Source organism: Saccostrea echinata, unplaced genomic scaffold, assembly GCF_033153115.1.
Source record: "Saccostrea echinata isolate AGI-Se365-2 ecotype Australia unplaced genomic scaffold, CSIRO_AGI_Sech_v1 ptg000046l, whole genome shotgun sequence".
NCBI lineage: Eukaryota > Metazoa > Mollusca > Bivalvia > Ostreida > Ostreidae > Saccostrea > Saccostrea echinata.
Window position 1 is genome coordinate 3,176,950 of NW_026889795.1, and position 18,075 is coordinate 3,195,024.

Sequence of the window (18,075 nt, forward strand, 5' to 3'; positions counted from 1 at the left end):
CCGAAACCTTACTGCACATCTGTAGGACACCACTAACCATCTCCCAAAAGATGATTAGGCTACTGTGTAAAATGTAAGAGGAGTTCAAGGAACCAGGGGCTTTTTGCATGAAAAACGTCATTTTTCGACCCCCATTTGACCCTCAGGGTGAAAATGAAAATTCCGAAACCTTACTGAACATCTGTAGGAAACCACTAACCATCTCCCAAAAGATGATTAGGCTACTGTGTAAAATGTAAGAGGAGTTCAGGGAACCAGGGGCTTTTTGCATGAAAAACGTCATTTTTCGACCCCCATTTGACCCCCAGGGTGAAAATGAAAATTCCGAAACTTTACTGCACATCTACATGACACCACCAAACACCTCCCAAAAGATTATTAGGCTACTGTGTAAAATGTAAGAGGAGTTTGAGAAATAAGAGTGTGACAGACGGACGGACGGACGGACAGACGGACGGACAGACATGAGTAACAACAATATACCCGAACTTTCTTTAGAAAGTGCGGGTATAAAAATAGAATGTCAAAAAATGTGTATAATATTACGATTAACTGATTAATCGGTCGGAACGTCTTGCGGTTAACCGATTAGCAATTCTGTAATTGATTGCCATCCCTAATATATATATATATATATATATATATATATATATATATATATATATATATATATATATATATATATATATATATATATATATATATAGAACATCAAAAAATACTGATGACAAAAATAGGAAATAAATGAACATATTTTATATTGCATGAATTAAACAATTATTTTTCTAAAAATCTATTCAATAATTTTAAAATAATCATTTTACAAGCGAAAATTTGACTTAGGTCAAGATCTAGTAAATAACTGTAGACTAACTGTTTGGTGCTAGATCCATTATGACGTCATAATCAAATCTTTGGTTGTGATGTTAACATTTTGTTAGGGTTGTCCATTCTCTAGCTTCTTGTGTTAATTCCTCACACAATCTTTTAAGTTACCCGCAAGTGTCCATTCTTTTTCAAACTCTGTGTATTCTTTTAAGAATGAACAGTTTTTTTTAAAAAAAAAAAAAAAGAATTTATATTAAAAAGTAATGGAGAATTGCGGGCAAAGATTGGAGTGTACCAATCAAGAAAAACATTTAATTAAGGTATGTCACTCGTGAATTTTGTTATATCAAGGATTTTTTGAGAAGTATATTTTGGATAAGTACTCATATAGTATGACTCAAAATCGCTGAGAAAATGGGGGGGGGGGGGGGGGGTCAGTGTGCATCTAACTGAGCTGCGGTACAATTACGTTGACATTTTTGCACTTAAATTGTAACTCGTTGGTTAATCACTTTAACCGTTATCATATTTTATCAGATGTAACCATGGCAATAAACATAATCTTATTTTACGTAAAATAGTTTGAATAATATTTATCATTGAACAAATCATGCAAATTAATGCGCGTTAATTATTGTGTGACCTTTTTGCACTAAAAAGGTCTCATATTTGGGGTATTAAAAATCTAAATAGGCAATAGAATATTTTCTTGTATCAAACTTTTTACGACTTAAGTGCTGATCGGTCAAAAGTATCGAGTAGTTAAAAATAATGAAAGAAAAAGTTGGGGTCAGTGATGTAAATTTTGAAATATTGGTCAAAATATGGATTTTCTGGCAAAAAACTGTGTAAATTTTATCTCGACTTCTTTAATATATCTTCATTTTTTTGGCAAAGTTTGTTGAGCGAAGGTGTAAATTTTGTTATAAATATATAAATTGAGACCTATATTTAATATTCCAGGCATGTCATAACAGAAAATATTCTCTGAGTAAAAGTATGTGAGGCTAAAGTTCTAAGATATTAAATTTAATAAATGTGTAGATTTGCATAATTTTCTGCTAAATATCCTTCCGCCACAAGAAATAGTCTCTTATAAATCTTGCTTCTTTGTGAATTTTTGAGCAGTTTTTTAATTGAATGTTGAACATTTTAGATTGTTTAATTGAAATATGTTATAAAGATTGAATTGTAATAAATAGTTTTTAAGTAAGAGGTTCTGACTGAACTTTTCTAAAAGGCTGACGAGTGACATACCATAAATGTAAAAGAAAAAAAAAACCTTTGATCTTAGTTAATACAAAAGATCAGCACATCATTCATTTGATTTCGCACTTTTAAATCAACATAATTTAACACTTAAAACATCGTTTTCATCCACAACATCAAACCGCTAAAGTTAAGGTTTTGCCAAAGGTCAAGATGTCCAAAAAATTATTTTTACAATAGCTCCAAAACTATGTGAGGTATAAAATTAAAACTTTTACAGTTTATAATATATCATTGATTATCAGATAGAAAGTATCACTTGAAAACAAATATTGAAAAAAAAAAAATCAGAAAAAAATTTCAAATAAATTGCATATTAAAAAAAAATGCACCTGCTTAATTCAGTACTTTTAGTGAAACTATATGTACCTATGTTTACGTCTTAGGTTTGACGCGGAGCGGGGTTTTTTTTCAGATAGAAGATCGGCTAATAATTTTAAATCCAACACCCATGACAGTTTGCTCCATAAACATTACACTACTGCATTTAATATTTCCTAAAAAATAAATGCAAATTGAAACATATCCAGATTTGATTTGAATTTGATTACTACATAATTATATATACATGATATATGTATTATTTGTTGAAAAGTAAAATCAATCCATTTTTGGTCGAAATTCGGCTAATAGTTAACGAGACAGTCATATAAACGTAAGAGTTTGCACCCTAAACATCACATTATATTGCTGCAGTTAATATATCCTCATATCTTCAATTCTAATGAATCAGAACCAGGTTTTAATTTGATTACCAGCTGGAAAAGAAATCCATTTCTACTTCCGCTATTACTATTTTTTACGATTACTTCTTTCTGTTGCTAGGTCCAATTATTATTCAAAATTACAACCGCACTTTGGGCATCATTGGGTTCATTAGATGCTTATTCTGTCAAACTGATATTCTCTCTATCGGAAGTAAAGATGTCTACCTATACAAACCCCGCTATAAAGTGATTGTGAAGTATCATATACTTAAATGTATATTGATCAAGACACACGTGTACATGTAACAGTTCACTCTTACGAGAAAGACCTTTTGTCATGTTGCATCTTGAAACACAATAGCTATTCAATAAAATGCTACATACCTCTAGTTTATCGAGACTGTCCATTCTGTAAACATTGAACTTGTAATTTTCTACATTTTTTAGGGATTGATTCTCAGAAAACCATGTCTTAAGTAGGAGAAGGGTCTCCAACTGTCCACTCTGTGAGAGAAAGAACTAGTCTCAGGCTTACGGCCCTCGACCAGTTCTTTCTCTCATGGAAAGTTTTCAGCCTTCTTCCTTTACATAATTATATTCTCCTAGATTCCTTTTTGTCTTTACACAAAATAACATGTATTACTTACTCCGGTCTTACACTGTGCGACTGAGAGCGAATCTAGATATTTTACTTCTGCCATTGTACATAAAATTGCATGCTTAAGTCATTAAGGTTAAGTTATACTTTGATGAATAATAAAAATGTCCTGAGTTGGTAGCTATATGAAATCCTTTCTTGTATAAATATCTATAAAAATACTTTTGTTGTAACTTGACTTTTCATTTTACCATAAACGTTCTGACTATGTGATATTTTGTTTTATAGATGCAGAAATCAAAGTAAAATCTACAAATTATGACAGTGCTTTTTATCCCAAAATGGATTCAAAACTATTGTAACTCCTTAAAGTTTCTTTGTTTAATGTTCCAGATCCAAATTGACACGTTTGCGACATTACAACATGTATGTTAATAACAATGTCCACATGGACTTGGAATAAAGCATTCTCCTAAATAAGTTGAGTTTAAACGATTTTTAAATACTTCCAAATTAATCATAATGATTCTACATTACCATTTTCAGTTCTGACTGTAATGTTTTACGGGCTAGCGCTTTTTTATCTGATTTTATCACATTTATTACGCCATATGAAATTAAACAACAACAATTTTTGTAAATTTTTATCCATTGTACACTTTTGGTAGACAGAAACTTGAACAGATGAGTATTTTTGGTACCATTTGTTAGGTCGTTGCTTTTATCCTATGTTTGACTACGAAGACTCCATATTTCTGATCAATACGTAGGTTTGGTTGAACATATTTTATTGCAATTCATATATACAGTGGGATTTGGCACAATTTCTAAACACTCTCCCTACATGTACAGATGTAATATCACAAAAAATGATGTAGATGTGTAGAACAGTTTGTACAGAATTAGTTAACTCACAACACAGAAATATATATATTGCTTGTTTTCATGTCTATACACATTCTATATATAATAACAATCAATTGAATCTGCCAGAATGCTGAATATAAGAATGAACAATAGAAAAGAGATATTCATTTTCAGCAATACTGAGAGAAGTATTCCCCAAGAGTAAAGTATGAGTGTCAACAATATGAACTTATCAAATCTCAAAAACCTCGAAAATATCTTTCCTGGCCTCAGTGTAATTAGGATCATAGGCGCTTTGGTCAAGGATAATGTATATTTTCTATATAATGTATTGTCGAGGAAATTATTCTCTTATTTTCAAATTATTATCGAGGAACTATATTCGTAACATCTTTTTTAAGCGTACAGTGGTTATTTTTAGTTTTTTTGTAAACCTTTCTGCTTGATATACACTGGATTGCCACAGAAATTTGATATTATGCACGTTTTAAGAATGACATATTCCAACTGTATACATGCACTAAAAAGAAATCCCACAGAAATCAGATTTCTGTTTTATCTTCAAACCAATTTGACATTAATTGGGAATCACTTCTTCCCCTTATGAAAAATAAATAAACTCATTTAGAACAATGTCCTAAAATCTTCTCAAGAACAGGAAAGACATGATTAGTCATATTAGTACAGAACATTCTCATGTAGTGTAGATTCAAGTTTGTTTAAATAATGATTAGGATATGAGAAAAAATACTGATGTGTGTCTTCTATTTTACCACAAGAGCAAAATGGACTAGATATAATGTTATATTATGAAGACCAACGTTTAACAAAATTGTGTCGAAGTCCATAGTAGTATGCGGTGTATTGTAGCGTCTTCTTCCAAAATTGAAATAAGGCGGAGCTACTGTTATTTTTGTGTAATTGTACATTGAAAAGCATGCAGTGAGCTGGAAAGTATGGTCTCTAACTGTAAAGAATTCCACTCATTAACTAGGTATAGTTAGTACAAATGATGATTTGTATGTTTGCTATCTACATACGGGTGTATTATAGTTTTGAAAATTCCTTGTTGTATAAGTGGAAGCGTTACATCGCATGTCAGGTATAATTTCATATAGATAACCAGGAAAAAGATTGTAATGAATTTTAAACATGGTATTCAATCTGTGGGTTTTGCGTCTATCACTAAGCTATTCCCATCCTGTTTAAAATTACAAAGAATCTCTAGATGCAATCAAAGTCAGGCAAGTAACAATACGAGCTGCGTCCTCTTCTTGGAGAGGACTTATATAGGCCATGCCTGATGTCCAATCCAATTATGTAAACTGACTTTACATAAAATACGAGCTGCGTGAAGTTGCAATTTCTCTAATTTTTCAGAATCGATAGCTAGATAACTAGATAAAACTGAAGCATATTCGAGTTCAGGGCGGATAAATGAGGTTTAAATGAGTGAAAAAGTATTCCGATTTATTTTGAATTTCATTTTTTTTTTTTTTTTGATAGACCCATTTTATGCAGCAGACTATCTTTAACTAGACTTTAACTAACTTTTTAACACACAATATATATTACTCTCAATGCATACATGTGTAACTTAAATAAGAATCCCAAACAGGGTTCAAGGCCTTGGAGAAGTCACAAAAATCGTACAACAGGCCATGGGTCCATAAAACTTAGACAAGCTCACTTTTGATCTCAGTATCACTTTTCCACTATTAATTTCTTTGGTAAAAGTGAGACTGAGATCAAAAGTAAGCTTGTCTAAGTTTTATGGCCCCGGAGCCAGGTTTTACCTTCATCAATATTTCTAACATTGTTATCGTATGTTTCTATCAATTGAAAAACCGTAGAGAGACCAGGTCGGAAACCAGCTAAGTATTTGTAAAAAAAATATTCTTACAATGAAAGTAGTTGTACAATTGTTTGAATACAAGTGTTTCGGGCTAATTATTATTTGACACTGCAAAATCAGCTGCTTGAAAGCCAACAACCTCAGATTTTCTTTCTCTGTAAATGAAAAAGAAAATAAATTATATGATTAAAAATAACAATAAAGAACATTTGATTGAAAGTTGAGAAAATTATAGCACAGGAAATACAATGTAACTTGCGAATTATATGAATCAATTAGAAAATGTTATCTCAATTGAAAAAAAAAAGTGCAGATATTTAGGTGCAACATTCGTAATAAATTATCTATAGCCTTAATGTTTTTCTAACAAATAAAAACATTGCCTCACTTGTTTTATATTTCAGAAGCATAGTTTAATGTATAACTGTAACATTTAATTTCTATAGTGTAAATATATGGTATACATATATTTAGGACACAAACGTGTCTTATCAATGTAATTTATAATTCGTCTCTAATCAGCCGTAGTCTTCCTAAGACACAAAAGTACTCTTTATCTTCAAACTCCAAGCCAGTATTCTTCCAGGCTGTCTGGTTAATAATATTCTAACCATGTTGACTTTGTTTATTATCGTTTCTGTTTTTGTTCTTTCTCATCAGCAATGTTGTTTTCCCTCCCAGTGGGAGGGGATACAGTCTGGTTCAATGGCCACCGTCTCTCCAGGGCCTAATCCAGTGCCTGTTTTTACTTCGGTAAGAATCTAAACTACTTTTGCATACTATGTTACATAATTGTAAATGTTTTGTGTATCATAAAGGAGAATAATTCATGTTAATTTATTATATTGCATATTTTATTATCTGAACGATTTCTCTTTAACTGGCCAATTATTACATGCTACATAGTCTTACTTTTTGATCTCTAAATATGAAAAAATTATCTTCAAAAAGCATCGGATCTGACAAGAAAAAATATTTTAATATGGTTATCATGTTCATTAACTTAATTGGACGTTCAAAAACATTGAAAATAGCATTTTTTGCTGCGTATCTTCAGAGATAATTTTCGCCAGGCTTGGGGTAATGCTCAATGTAATGGTAATGCATTGCAATGCATTACTTGAAGTCGATGTGATGTAATGGTAATGTTATGCATTACTTTCTCAAATGCAGAGTAATGCTGGCATTACATAGCATTACAAAGCATTATTTTGTATATACATATTTTAAGAATTGGAATTATTGTTTAGTTTACTTTTTTAAATATCAGAAATGAATAAAATAAGTTGACCTTTTTAAATAAACTCTCTGTATCTATTTAAATACATTTTTTATTCTGTTAAAAGTACAATTACCACACATTTAAATTTTCATATTAATTTAAGATCAGATTTAATTTCAAAGATATTTTTAAGAGTTTATTAAAAAATATATCCTTAAAAATAATTCTGGTATGTCAGCACTCTAATTAATGTACACTGTAAACTTATAATTGCCACCTTTTGAATAGAGTGTCATCAAAACACACACCGAATCTAAGGTTATGTAATAATTAGAACAATGTGTTGTTTGGAGAAGTACTTCAAAACCCAGACCCTTTCTTCTGACCGTGTTTATGAAACATTACTTGTGCTGGTCTAGCTTTAGCTGACCATGACAAATCCATTGCACCAAAAGGAACAATAGACAGGCATTTTACTTTTAGAAGAGAAAATGTAAATACTGTCCATCCCTTTTTACAAGTTTGTCAATGCATTTAATTTTGTCAAATTTTAAGGTACTAGATCCAAATAATCTTAATATGTCTTATTAAAGATATACACACTGTATCAAGGCTGATTTGTTATGTGAAACAAAATGACTAAATGATTTGAAAAACATGATGTGTAATGAAAAAATAATAATTTCCACAAAGTTTTACTAAATAAGTCGTTGTAATTACAAAACAATTAAGCAAGTTCTACAATTAAGAATTCAGTCTTTTCATGAATATTGATGAAGGAAGTGCGTAAACAGTATATAGACACGCGTGTCCGCGGGAAATCATAAACAACAATGTATATTGCATTTTGACTACGATTATGAATAAAAGGTTAATACATGTATCTGTTATTACAGAGTAGATGGCTAATACTGGTTGCTTAAAAAGATAAGCATCTTACATTAGACGTTTGTGTTAGAGGTTTGCCATCCATATCAAAAGTTATTTGTATACTCAGCGGCCTACCTCGTTTTCTTGACACCATTTTTGTTCATCAATCTGGAAGTAGCGACATTGTCATGTGATGTATTGCTTTAAAAAGAAGCATTACTTTCCTGGCAGGAAAATAAATAATTATAATTTGACTTCTTTATAACGCCTTCATTTTCAATTGGCTAATTTACGGTATTTTCGTAACTTTAATTGGTAAACAAAATAAACAATTTTTCAACTTTATCTTTAACTGATGCAAGTTATAGCGTGTATATCTTTAATTTGGGGGGGGGGGGGTAAATTGACCCAAAAGTCAAATTGCTTTATAGTTACACAAAATAGTGCATATTGTACATGCATGTTTTTATCTTATTGGTAATTAAAGCTTGAACTTCGTACGAATAATAAAAAAAAAGATTTGAAAATTATTGACAGTGTAATAAATACAAGTACTTAAAATCAAATTTTAATTATCATTTATCATGTTTAGTTTTGAAAGGATGGGAATCATTTTTACAAAAATAGTTGCAAAGTTTTGAATTTTTATTTTTGAAAACCTCCAAAAATAATGGTAAAGCATTACATTGCTAAAGTAATGGTAATGTAATGGTAATGTAATGCATTACTTTAAGAAATTAAAGTAATGGTAATGGTAATATAATGCCCAAATTCTTGAAGTAATGGTACTGTAATGCATTACTTTACGATGTAATGTGCCCCAAGCCTGATTTTAGTACACGAATAACATTTTCAATTAAGGTATATGTTCTTCCCCCTCTGCAACATATATTCTAATGTGTTATTTCTATTTGTAGTTTTCTTATCTTCTATCAGTGGACTACTCCAAGCACCTGCTGTATCTTTCCGGAAATGTTACGACTGGCGGTCATACTACTCAGATCAAAGTCATCAGGGACTATAGCGCGGTATGGTCGCACTTTAATATCTCGATAAAAATACGGATAGCAATGATTTATTTTTTTTTAAAAAAAATTAAATTTACATTTATAACAAAATGCAACCTATTGCACAGAAATGATGCTTTAAAGACATCTCTAGCATTAAGCATGATTGGCTTCTTTGTATAAACAATATGAAGTATTCTCATTCTGAATTTAGAACAGACTTTGATTATTGATATTCAGCTCCATACTAACACGATTCTATTGTATAATTTCATTTATTAAACAATATTTAGATTTTGAAAGCTTCAATCAAATGTTCTTTGTCAAAGGTACCATACAACTGCAAATTTCTGTTGAGTATATGCAAATACAATTTTTTGTAGACAGAAATATTTTGCAATATTTCTGGAAATTTTGTGATTTTACATGTATATTAACTACTTTTTTCGTAAAGATTTCCATAAAAAGTACCTGATATATGCTAAAAACAACTGTGTTTGTACCAATTTTTAAATTTATTTTTCGTCAAATAAATGTGCTGCTCGTCAGAAATTTAAAAAGGAAAATTCAAAGAAAAACTTTAACATCCTCAAAAAAAGTTTTATTTTATGAAGACAAGAAATTGCTCCTCTCTTCTTTACCCTGTTCGAAAACAGTGTAGAAGATAGGAGGAAATAAAGATATGTGAAATATTTTCTAATTAATTCGACATTGACTTGAACTTTAAGAATCAATGTTTCAAAATTCTACTTTTATAACATGTGTAATTCTTTTGTAGAAAATTCAATATGTCATTGATTTGGGAACCAATACTTGTAAGAAAACTGTTATGACTGACAAGGAAGTATCTTGTTTAGGTAATCAATAAACGAATAAAATTTAATTAAAACAATGTCGACGGAATGTAAAATGTAAAGTAGAAAAATACCAGCAAGATAATAGCATTTAAAAAAGAAATTAATGGGAATAATTTGAGCGCATTCAAATTAAAATGCTACAGTATCAAGCAATCATGCAAGATGGAATAGTTTTGAACATAACACATTTAAGTAAGATTGTCATTTAAGGAACCAACGGCGACAATGCCACGGTTGTCGCTAAGACGTACTTCGGGGCAGGAGGCCAGCAGCTTCCTTTTACCGTCTACAAATCCGTGTTTAACGGCTACCCATCTACCGTATCTGTGGCGGAGGGATGTATTCCAGTAGGAACCACATATCACGGAAATAACGAATACGGTGGTGAGTAAAAAAGTAAAACTCCACTTGTATTACTCTTCCGGAATTAGGATTTGAAAACAACATTTCGGATAATTTTCTATATCAGATTTAGATTTCCCGAGTTTAAACAATTCATTTCATTTCAACATCAATTTACATGATTTTAATTTTGCAATTAATTTAGATTTCATTAAAAAAAATAATACTTACCTTTTTAAACGAGTCAAGTTCGAAAATTGATTCAATGGATACGAATTAAATTTCATTATATTTTAAAATTTGCCCATTCATTGATCAAAATTCTGTTCTTTCATTTAGATTCTGTCATTGGATCCATCGGATATCATAGCATCACACCCGGTATCTCTGATCTCTCTGTATTTGCCGTCCCGGCGAATTGTGTATCGGCTCCATTAGCGGTTAGTACAGGTTCTTTACCCTACCGTATAGGTTAACAAATCAATGAGTTAAACTGGTATGGTCAATGGGGGTATGTTACTGCATAAAACTATATCAAATTTTGTTTCTTACAGATTCGTTTCGATAACTGTATAACTATCTGAACAAGATGTATTCGAAAAACACTAATACCCCCGTATGGCAACTCATGACCAGATTAATGTTTTTCAAATAAAAGGCCAACTCTAAGGTCATGAGGTCAAAAAGGTGCTGCACGAAGTTCTCGTCAAAAGGAACATACATGTAAAATATGAAAGAAAAAAAAAATCAACCATGTAGGCCTTTTGGACAAGGTTAAAGTTTTTCAAAAGTAGGTAGAACTCCAAGCAGGACTGTTAAGGCGTACTACGAAGAAATCAGCGGAATATAAACGTGCATAAATACATACCTTTTTAAACTGAATTTATTTTTGCAAAGGTAGTATTTTATTACATGACTTTAATTTTAATTGAAATAACATAGCATACCCCGCTCTGTACGGAATTTGGTTTGGTCACGTTATTTGACAGTCACGTGATAAAAGCATGTAATGTGTACTGTATGTAGGTCATCAACAAATTTCAATATCGCAAGGGCATACCCTAGTTAGAATTAAAAATTTCAGTAATAAATTGAATCTATATGACTTGTAGTTTATGAAAAGTGCTGCTGCTTTAAATAGAATTCGCATTTTATTAGTTTAAATTTCAAGTTATTTGGCTCTAGTCGAAATATGTGTGACCTTTACCATGTATTTTATTTATTTATTTAGTAATGCTCTCGATTTCAGGAAAGCAGCAGCACTTTTCAAGTTAAGGAATGTTTCCGTTATGCATATTTAAAAAATGGTCAAAATCTATTAAGTGTATGCCCTTGCGAAAACGCGATTTAATGAGGCACCTCGGCGTGAAACATGCACACCCAGTACACAAAAATACGGTAGAATTAATTCAATACATTCTCTCGATAGTTTTTAAATAATGGCACTAAACAAAGGTTTCAGATTTGTATTAATGGTCTACCTAAGATTTGCAAATAATATTGTGTTTATTAATAAAATGCATTTTTCACTGTGGTTAAATGACTTGATCCGCCTCTCACTGCACATAAAATGCGTCAAATTTTACCATGATGACGTCATGTCGACAAGTGCATTGCGATCAGTGACTTGTTTATATCTTGCTGTGTGGGATTTAACTAACGACAAAAATGAATGCAGTGGTAAGTTTTGATATAGTTCATCACTCTTATGCAGTTTAAAAGCGCAAATTATTTCGTTTTCTGCTGTTGTGAGGAATTGCTATATTTGTGTGATGTCACAGTAGACATTTCCCGTATAAATTAGGCCCCGCCCCCTTTATGCAGCCTTAACAGGGCTGCGAATTCAAGAGGTCAGTAATGTTGGTTTTCAATGAATTTTTTATCACAAGGAATACACAAGTGAAATATGAATGTCCTAGTGCAAACCATTCAGAAATCATGGGCAAGGTCAAAGCTTTATAATATAAAGTCAACTTCAAGTCAAGATCATGAGGTCATAAATGGTGGTACTCAAAGAAAGGTACGGTCTTGTCACAAGACATATACATGAGAAATATGAAATCTCTAGCACCAACTACACTTGTATTCAATTTAATTTCCAAGGTTGAAGTTTCTGCTGACAAACAGACTACTAGATGGACAAACCAAACACTATATGCCTCGGATCTCCGATTAAGTGGGGGCATAAAAAATTCGCTTAACATATATTACGTGTACCTCAGTATTAGGTGTAGTCCTAATGTTTGTGTTTTCTTGCCTTAACTAAACTTCGAAAGTTTGTTAATTTCTTTTCCTTGTTTTCTGTCTCCTTCTTCTTATTTTTTAGAAAAAAAAATGTTTGTTTTTATGTTTTATTTTATTTTTTGTTTCTGCTTGATTTTGACATACATACAGGAACCATATTTTTATCTTAATTCAAATTTCTAAAAATATGCATAATGTAGAACCAATTCTTTAGGATATATAAAAATAGTATTTTTTATTTACAGGGTTCGGTGGTTGGATGAAGAAAAATGTGGATTTTTTAGTCCACTAGATTAATTTAATTAATTTGTACGAAAGATAGAATTTTTAGATTTTTAAATAAAATATACATATCATATTTATGAACTTCTATACTTCTTTTAAAGAATTATTAATTCCTTTAAATTGTCTACCTTATTACTATTATAAAATGAAAAATGAAAATATCAATATACATGTTATGTTTAGTTTATCCATAACATTAAAATTACCAATAACATAAAATCTTATGTGCAAATTTCACTTTTTGTTTCTTTATGTCCCAACAACAAAAACTTTTGGTGCTCTTTACTCGCTACCCCTACTAACTTGAATTTGGTCTTTATCAAACATCGATCTTTCGGTCTTGTCCATTTGGAAACAAATTTTAAAATACTGACAAGTTCAAGGGGTTGGAAGTCTCTACATCATTTTACTCTAAAAGAAGCAAACATGCCTTCCATTCCTTTTGGTTCAAGGGATTTGTCATTGTCAACTCTAGCTAGACCAGTTCAATTGATGGTTCATAAACACAACCAGGACCAAAATAAGTTCTTAATCATCTGACATGATTTTATTTGCATTTTTTTTTCATAAAAAATTAAAACATTTGTTTCTTCGCAAATTCATGAGACAATTTAGAGCTTGGAGTATTATGATACTCATTACTCCTTCCTTATGCCACTGCCAACTGCCCACTGCCACCCCTCAGGTAAGGTCAGCAATTTGTCAGGTTGAGGGTTCTTACATGTTGAACTTATAAGGGGTAATCAATTATTTTAAATAAATGAAGGGAGAAATGATATCTAGAACCCTTATGGGTTTATTGTATGTGTGTGGCATTCTCTCTCGCCAATACTTTCATTACAGATGAAGGAAAGTGAAAATTAAATTTCTTTTTTTTTTTATTCATTTTACTGACGTTATTCTCGTGCCCTTAGCCTTAATGGCTTATTTGCTTCTAGGAAAATTCTTGAGTTTCTTGTTTTGTTTCCATAAGTTGTCTTTCTGGCCTTCTTTTCCCGTATAATTATTTCTGGATTCGCCCATTTTTTATTGTAATTTTCTGTTGCTTTCATTTAGATGTATTTAAACAATAAAATGCTTTCTCTGGTTGTTAGTACGGGAATTAATGTCGCAGCTGTTGCAGAAAAAATACATAACCCGCGTAAGCGGGTTATGTAAATTTTTTCTGCAATAGCTGCAACGTTAATTCCCGTATACTAACAACCAAAGAAAGACATTTTATTGTTTATATTTATATCTGAATAAATAATCATTAAAAGTAGGATTAAAAAGATTAATTATTGTATTATTGATGTATATGTCATAGTATGTTTCATTGATGGAACAGCCACTGATCAAGAAATCTGTACAAGTGATATGCCTAGTGTTGTTCATGAACTGATAAACGGCAATGGTTAACTTTAGAGATAAAGGAGAAAATATTCAGTGGATGTAATTATAGGGTTTATTCAAGCCTGCGTATTAAAGATAACGCAATAAGAGATATTTAATCATTGAATCATTATTTTTTGAAAGGTGTAGTCTCATAACTACAACGGTGTGTGCAAACAAAATTGAGTTAGCGTGTTACTCAATATGTTTGCACACACCGTTGTGTTCTTCGTGTTAGTTACAATTAATAGAAGAGCCATTGCAAACAGCTTCTGTTCAATGTGAGCGTGAATTTTGATTTTCGCCAATGACGTTACACTTGCAAGGCGTTCAACGTTTGTGACGTCAAAATAAAATGCATATTTTATCCTTCTGACCTCCCCGTCCGTGCTATGGTGTTTTGAATGCCGTAGCTTTCCACACACTTTATAAGCAAAATACATGTGGAATGTAAATACATGTGTTATCTTTAAGCAGTGGCTGTGTATGGCACGCCGATTGCTTCAAAATTATTTTCTGCACGACCTTAAACAAAAATTACACGAGTAAGTAAAAACTTACACAAAGTGAGGAAAATATACACGAAGTTATTAGAATTTACACAAACTATAGAAAAACTGCACAAACAACAAAATATTTACACGATATAGTGAGGAAATTACACAAACGTAAAAACGAAAACTGCACGAGTGAGAATACAACATCGACATAATATGCAAATCATCCTCATTGCGCACATTTCATTAATATTCATTAGAGAACAGCTCAATGTGGCTTGGATGCTTGAAACATATTATAAATACAAAAGGAGGAGTAACGAGTATTCTTTTTAAAAAAAAGATTCTTTTAAAATTCCGCTAGACTCTCAAGAATATGTACAACGTATATTATACATGTAGATAAATTGACAGGCACGCAATCTTAAACTTGTAGTATATGAACACCCCCGAATAAAAAAACATTCTACACAGAATACATGTATAGATAACGTAAAAAAGGGGGATGCATATTACCAGTTGTGTGTTTAATTGTTGGATTTTTTAAGTATGTCATTCCTCTATACAGCAATTTCTTTTGAAAGTTTAAAACAATGACATATAGGCCTAAATAAAAATAAATAAAAAAAACATGTGATATAATACAGGAGAGTTAACAACAAATCACACTATTCTCCTCCACCTTCCACTGTGTGTACTTTTGGTATTAATCAAGGATGTGCATGCGTGACCTTTTCATACAGAGATCTCTCCCTGCTGCATGGTTCTGGAACGAAAAACACCTGTACGCTAATCGATTTATAGCTCTTTGACACACCAATAATACCTTTTGATTAAAGATTACTAGCAATTCATACAAAGATTTTGAAGCAATGTTGCGATCATCTGGGTTGTGGAATTTGACCGAAAACATTTTGGAAGTCAACAGTAAAGAAAATCGAGTAAATAATTGTGCAACTTAAATTTTAATATTGAAACGCACATCTCACATTTTGATATATGTATGTAACAAAGTAGTACATGTAGTCTTAACTTTTGAGCAACGTGTGGTGATTTCATAAAACTCCATGAAAATGTTTGGAAAAAAGTGGGGGTCCCTCCTGATGCTTCGTGCCTGAAATATTTCTTAAGAATTTAAGGGTACATATAATAGTCTATCGAAATCTGGATTGCAATTCAACTGAACTATAACGGTATTGTAAGATCAAATTCAAGAAGACATATAAGATGAACTTTATTAGCTGGGACTTGGCTACACATGCATATTTATTTTCAATGCAGATTTTGACAATAATAAATTTGCACACGGTAATAAAACAAAGATTTCTTGAGGTTTCTATTCATCATATGTTTTTTATATTTATTCGTAGTCATGCTCAAAGTAAAACACCTGGTTGATGTCGTTGATACACATGTACAATATTGCTATAAAGTCATGTTCCTTTTATAATGACTATAGATTTGGATAAAAAAGTGTTATTACAAAAAATTAGTGTTCGGAAAATAATTACGAATTCGAAATGTAAAGAGAATTTGTTATCTTGGAAAATATTTGTCAAACCTCGAGATCCATAAAGAACATGATTTATTTGCATTTTTCAAGAGTGATAAAACATGTGCTATGTTCTTTCTTTTTATTATAATATCCATTCCCATTTTCTTATTTGTAACATTCTACGTAATTCACTATGTTTTAAAATTTCTGATGTGTCATTATGGTCCAACGATTTGAAACTTTAATAAACACATAGATTCAGATGTTGGGACTCAATCAATCCACGAACCAGATCCGCCACTAATGATATGTTTTACCGGTGCCAGGAATATTTGAGTAGAGTTTTGTTATTTCATTTGGACAAATTTTAAGTAACAAAACACAAAACCGCATGTACATAAAGCACATAGAATATATATATTTTCCCTTTATCTGGTCCTTTTTATTAAAAGTGAAAACATTTATCAAGTAATCGCCATTACGAATGAGGGTAACGCTTACCCTTAGGAATGTCTTGTTTTTTTATTGAGTAGTTTATGACTGAAAATATGCGATATCATTTAAGGAATTCATAACAGTGTAGGCTACAGATATCCAACCAAAATTGATATCCTCATATTTTATAAGTAAAGATGAGATACATGTATAATTAGAAATAAAATATTTTTTATGTTTGACTTTAAAAACATACTGTGTATATCTAAGGTCAGTTAATCCCCACTTTTTAATCTTTTTGAAAATAAAAAATATATTCAGCCAACTGAATAATTTCCTATTCCTAAATGAAAAAAAAATGCCCAAATGAATTCATAATTAGTACAAATGAGAAGTACCAAAATAAATTCTACAATTTAATGATTATAATCAGCAATAATTCTATCATCATTTTCATGAAGAATCCACTTTATTTATCGTTTTATTACGCATGTGTTAATTTTATTTCATACAAGTACTTTCTGTTAAAGTTGTATCTATAAGTTAGGGAATATTAAAAGGCCATAGAGCGTATTACTTTTAGTTCGGAGTCGAGTGAATCATATGGAATGGTACTTTTTTCCCCCGCATTATAACACAGACATGCGATTCCTTTCTAGTCACAATTTATGTCCGGCATCATATAATACCTCCATATTTTGGCTAGGATCTCGGTCAATATAAGAAAAATATAATATCTCCGAACAACTTTTAAATTTTTTCACAAAGTTCACAAGAAAACATTTCATTCGTTAGATTGGCATTAGCTAGAAATCGGATCGAGTTTTAGCAAAGAAATAAACAAGCAAACAAACATGCATATCATCGTCAACGCCATTTTCTCTCGATTACATCCAGCATTCATGAAGAGATAAAGAGTACAGAAAACCAAGAACACAATGAATATTCTATGTGCATAATAATGATATGCGCAGTTGTATGCGCAGTAAAATTGTTTGTGTAATTTTTAGTTTCCTCTGCTCGTGCAGTTTTTGATTTTACGTTTGTGCATTTTATACCCCTTAATCGTGTAAAAAATTTTCTGATTCGTGTATTTTTCGTTATGTTTGTGTTAAAATCTTCCAAACTATGTGCAATTTTTACCGATACGTGCATTTTTATTTTACTCGTGTATATTTTACTCGTGTATATTTTTCCATCAAGCTCGTGTATAAAATCGTGATCGTTGTGCAGAAAATAATTTTGAAGCAATCGGCGTGCCATAGCTGTGAGCAGTTGACACTAAAGCGTTGGCATTGGCACTCAGCAATTTATAGTAAAGTAGCT

At 31.2% G+C, this 18,075-nt stretch overlaps 1 protein-coding gene across 1 annotated transcript; it reads left to right on the plus strand.

Moving 5' to 3' along the window:
• The first annotated feature begins 6,736 nt into the window (after window positions 1–6,736).
• On the plus strand, window positions 6,737–12,984 carry LOC133201945 (ependymin-related protein 1-like). Its single transcript, XM_061337732.1, has 6 exons — window positions 6,737–6,877; window positions 9,134–9,244; window positions 10,002–10,080; window positions 10,291–10,464; window positions 10,762–10,862; window positions 12,912–12,984. The coding sequence occupies exons 1-6, from the start codon at window positions 6,737–6,739 to the stop codon at window positions 12,927–12,929; spliced, it is 624 nt and encodes a 207-aa protein (XP_061193716.1). The 3' UTR covers window positions 12,930–12,984.
• The last annotated feature ends 5,091 nt before the right edge of the window (window positions 12,985–18,075 follow it).

Bases quoted from the DNA above. Each gene is read 5' to 3' on its own strand.
- LOC133201945 (XM_061337732.1), top strand. From the start codon at position 6,737: ATGTTGACTTTGTTTATTATCGTTTCTGTTTTTGTTCTTTCTCATCAG. The intron at 6,878-9,133 runs GTAAGAATCTAA...TTCTATTTGTAG, and splicing joins CAGTGCCTGTTTTTACTTCG to TTTTCTTATCTTCTATCAGT. The intron at 9,245-10,001 runs GTATGGTCGCAC...ATTCTTTTGTAG, and splicing joins TCATCAGGGACTATAGCGCG to AAAATTCAATATGTCATTGA.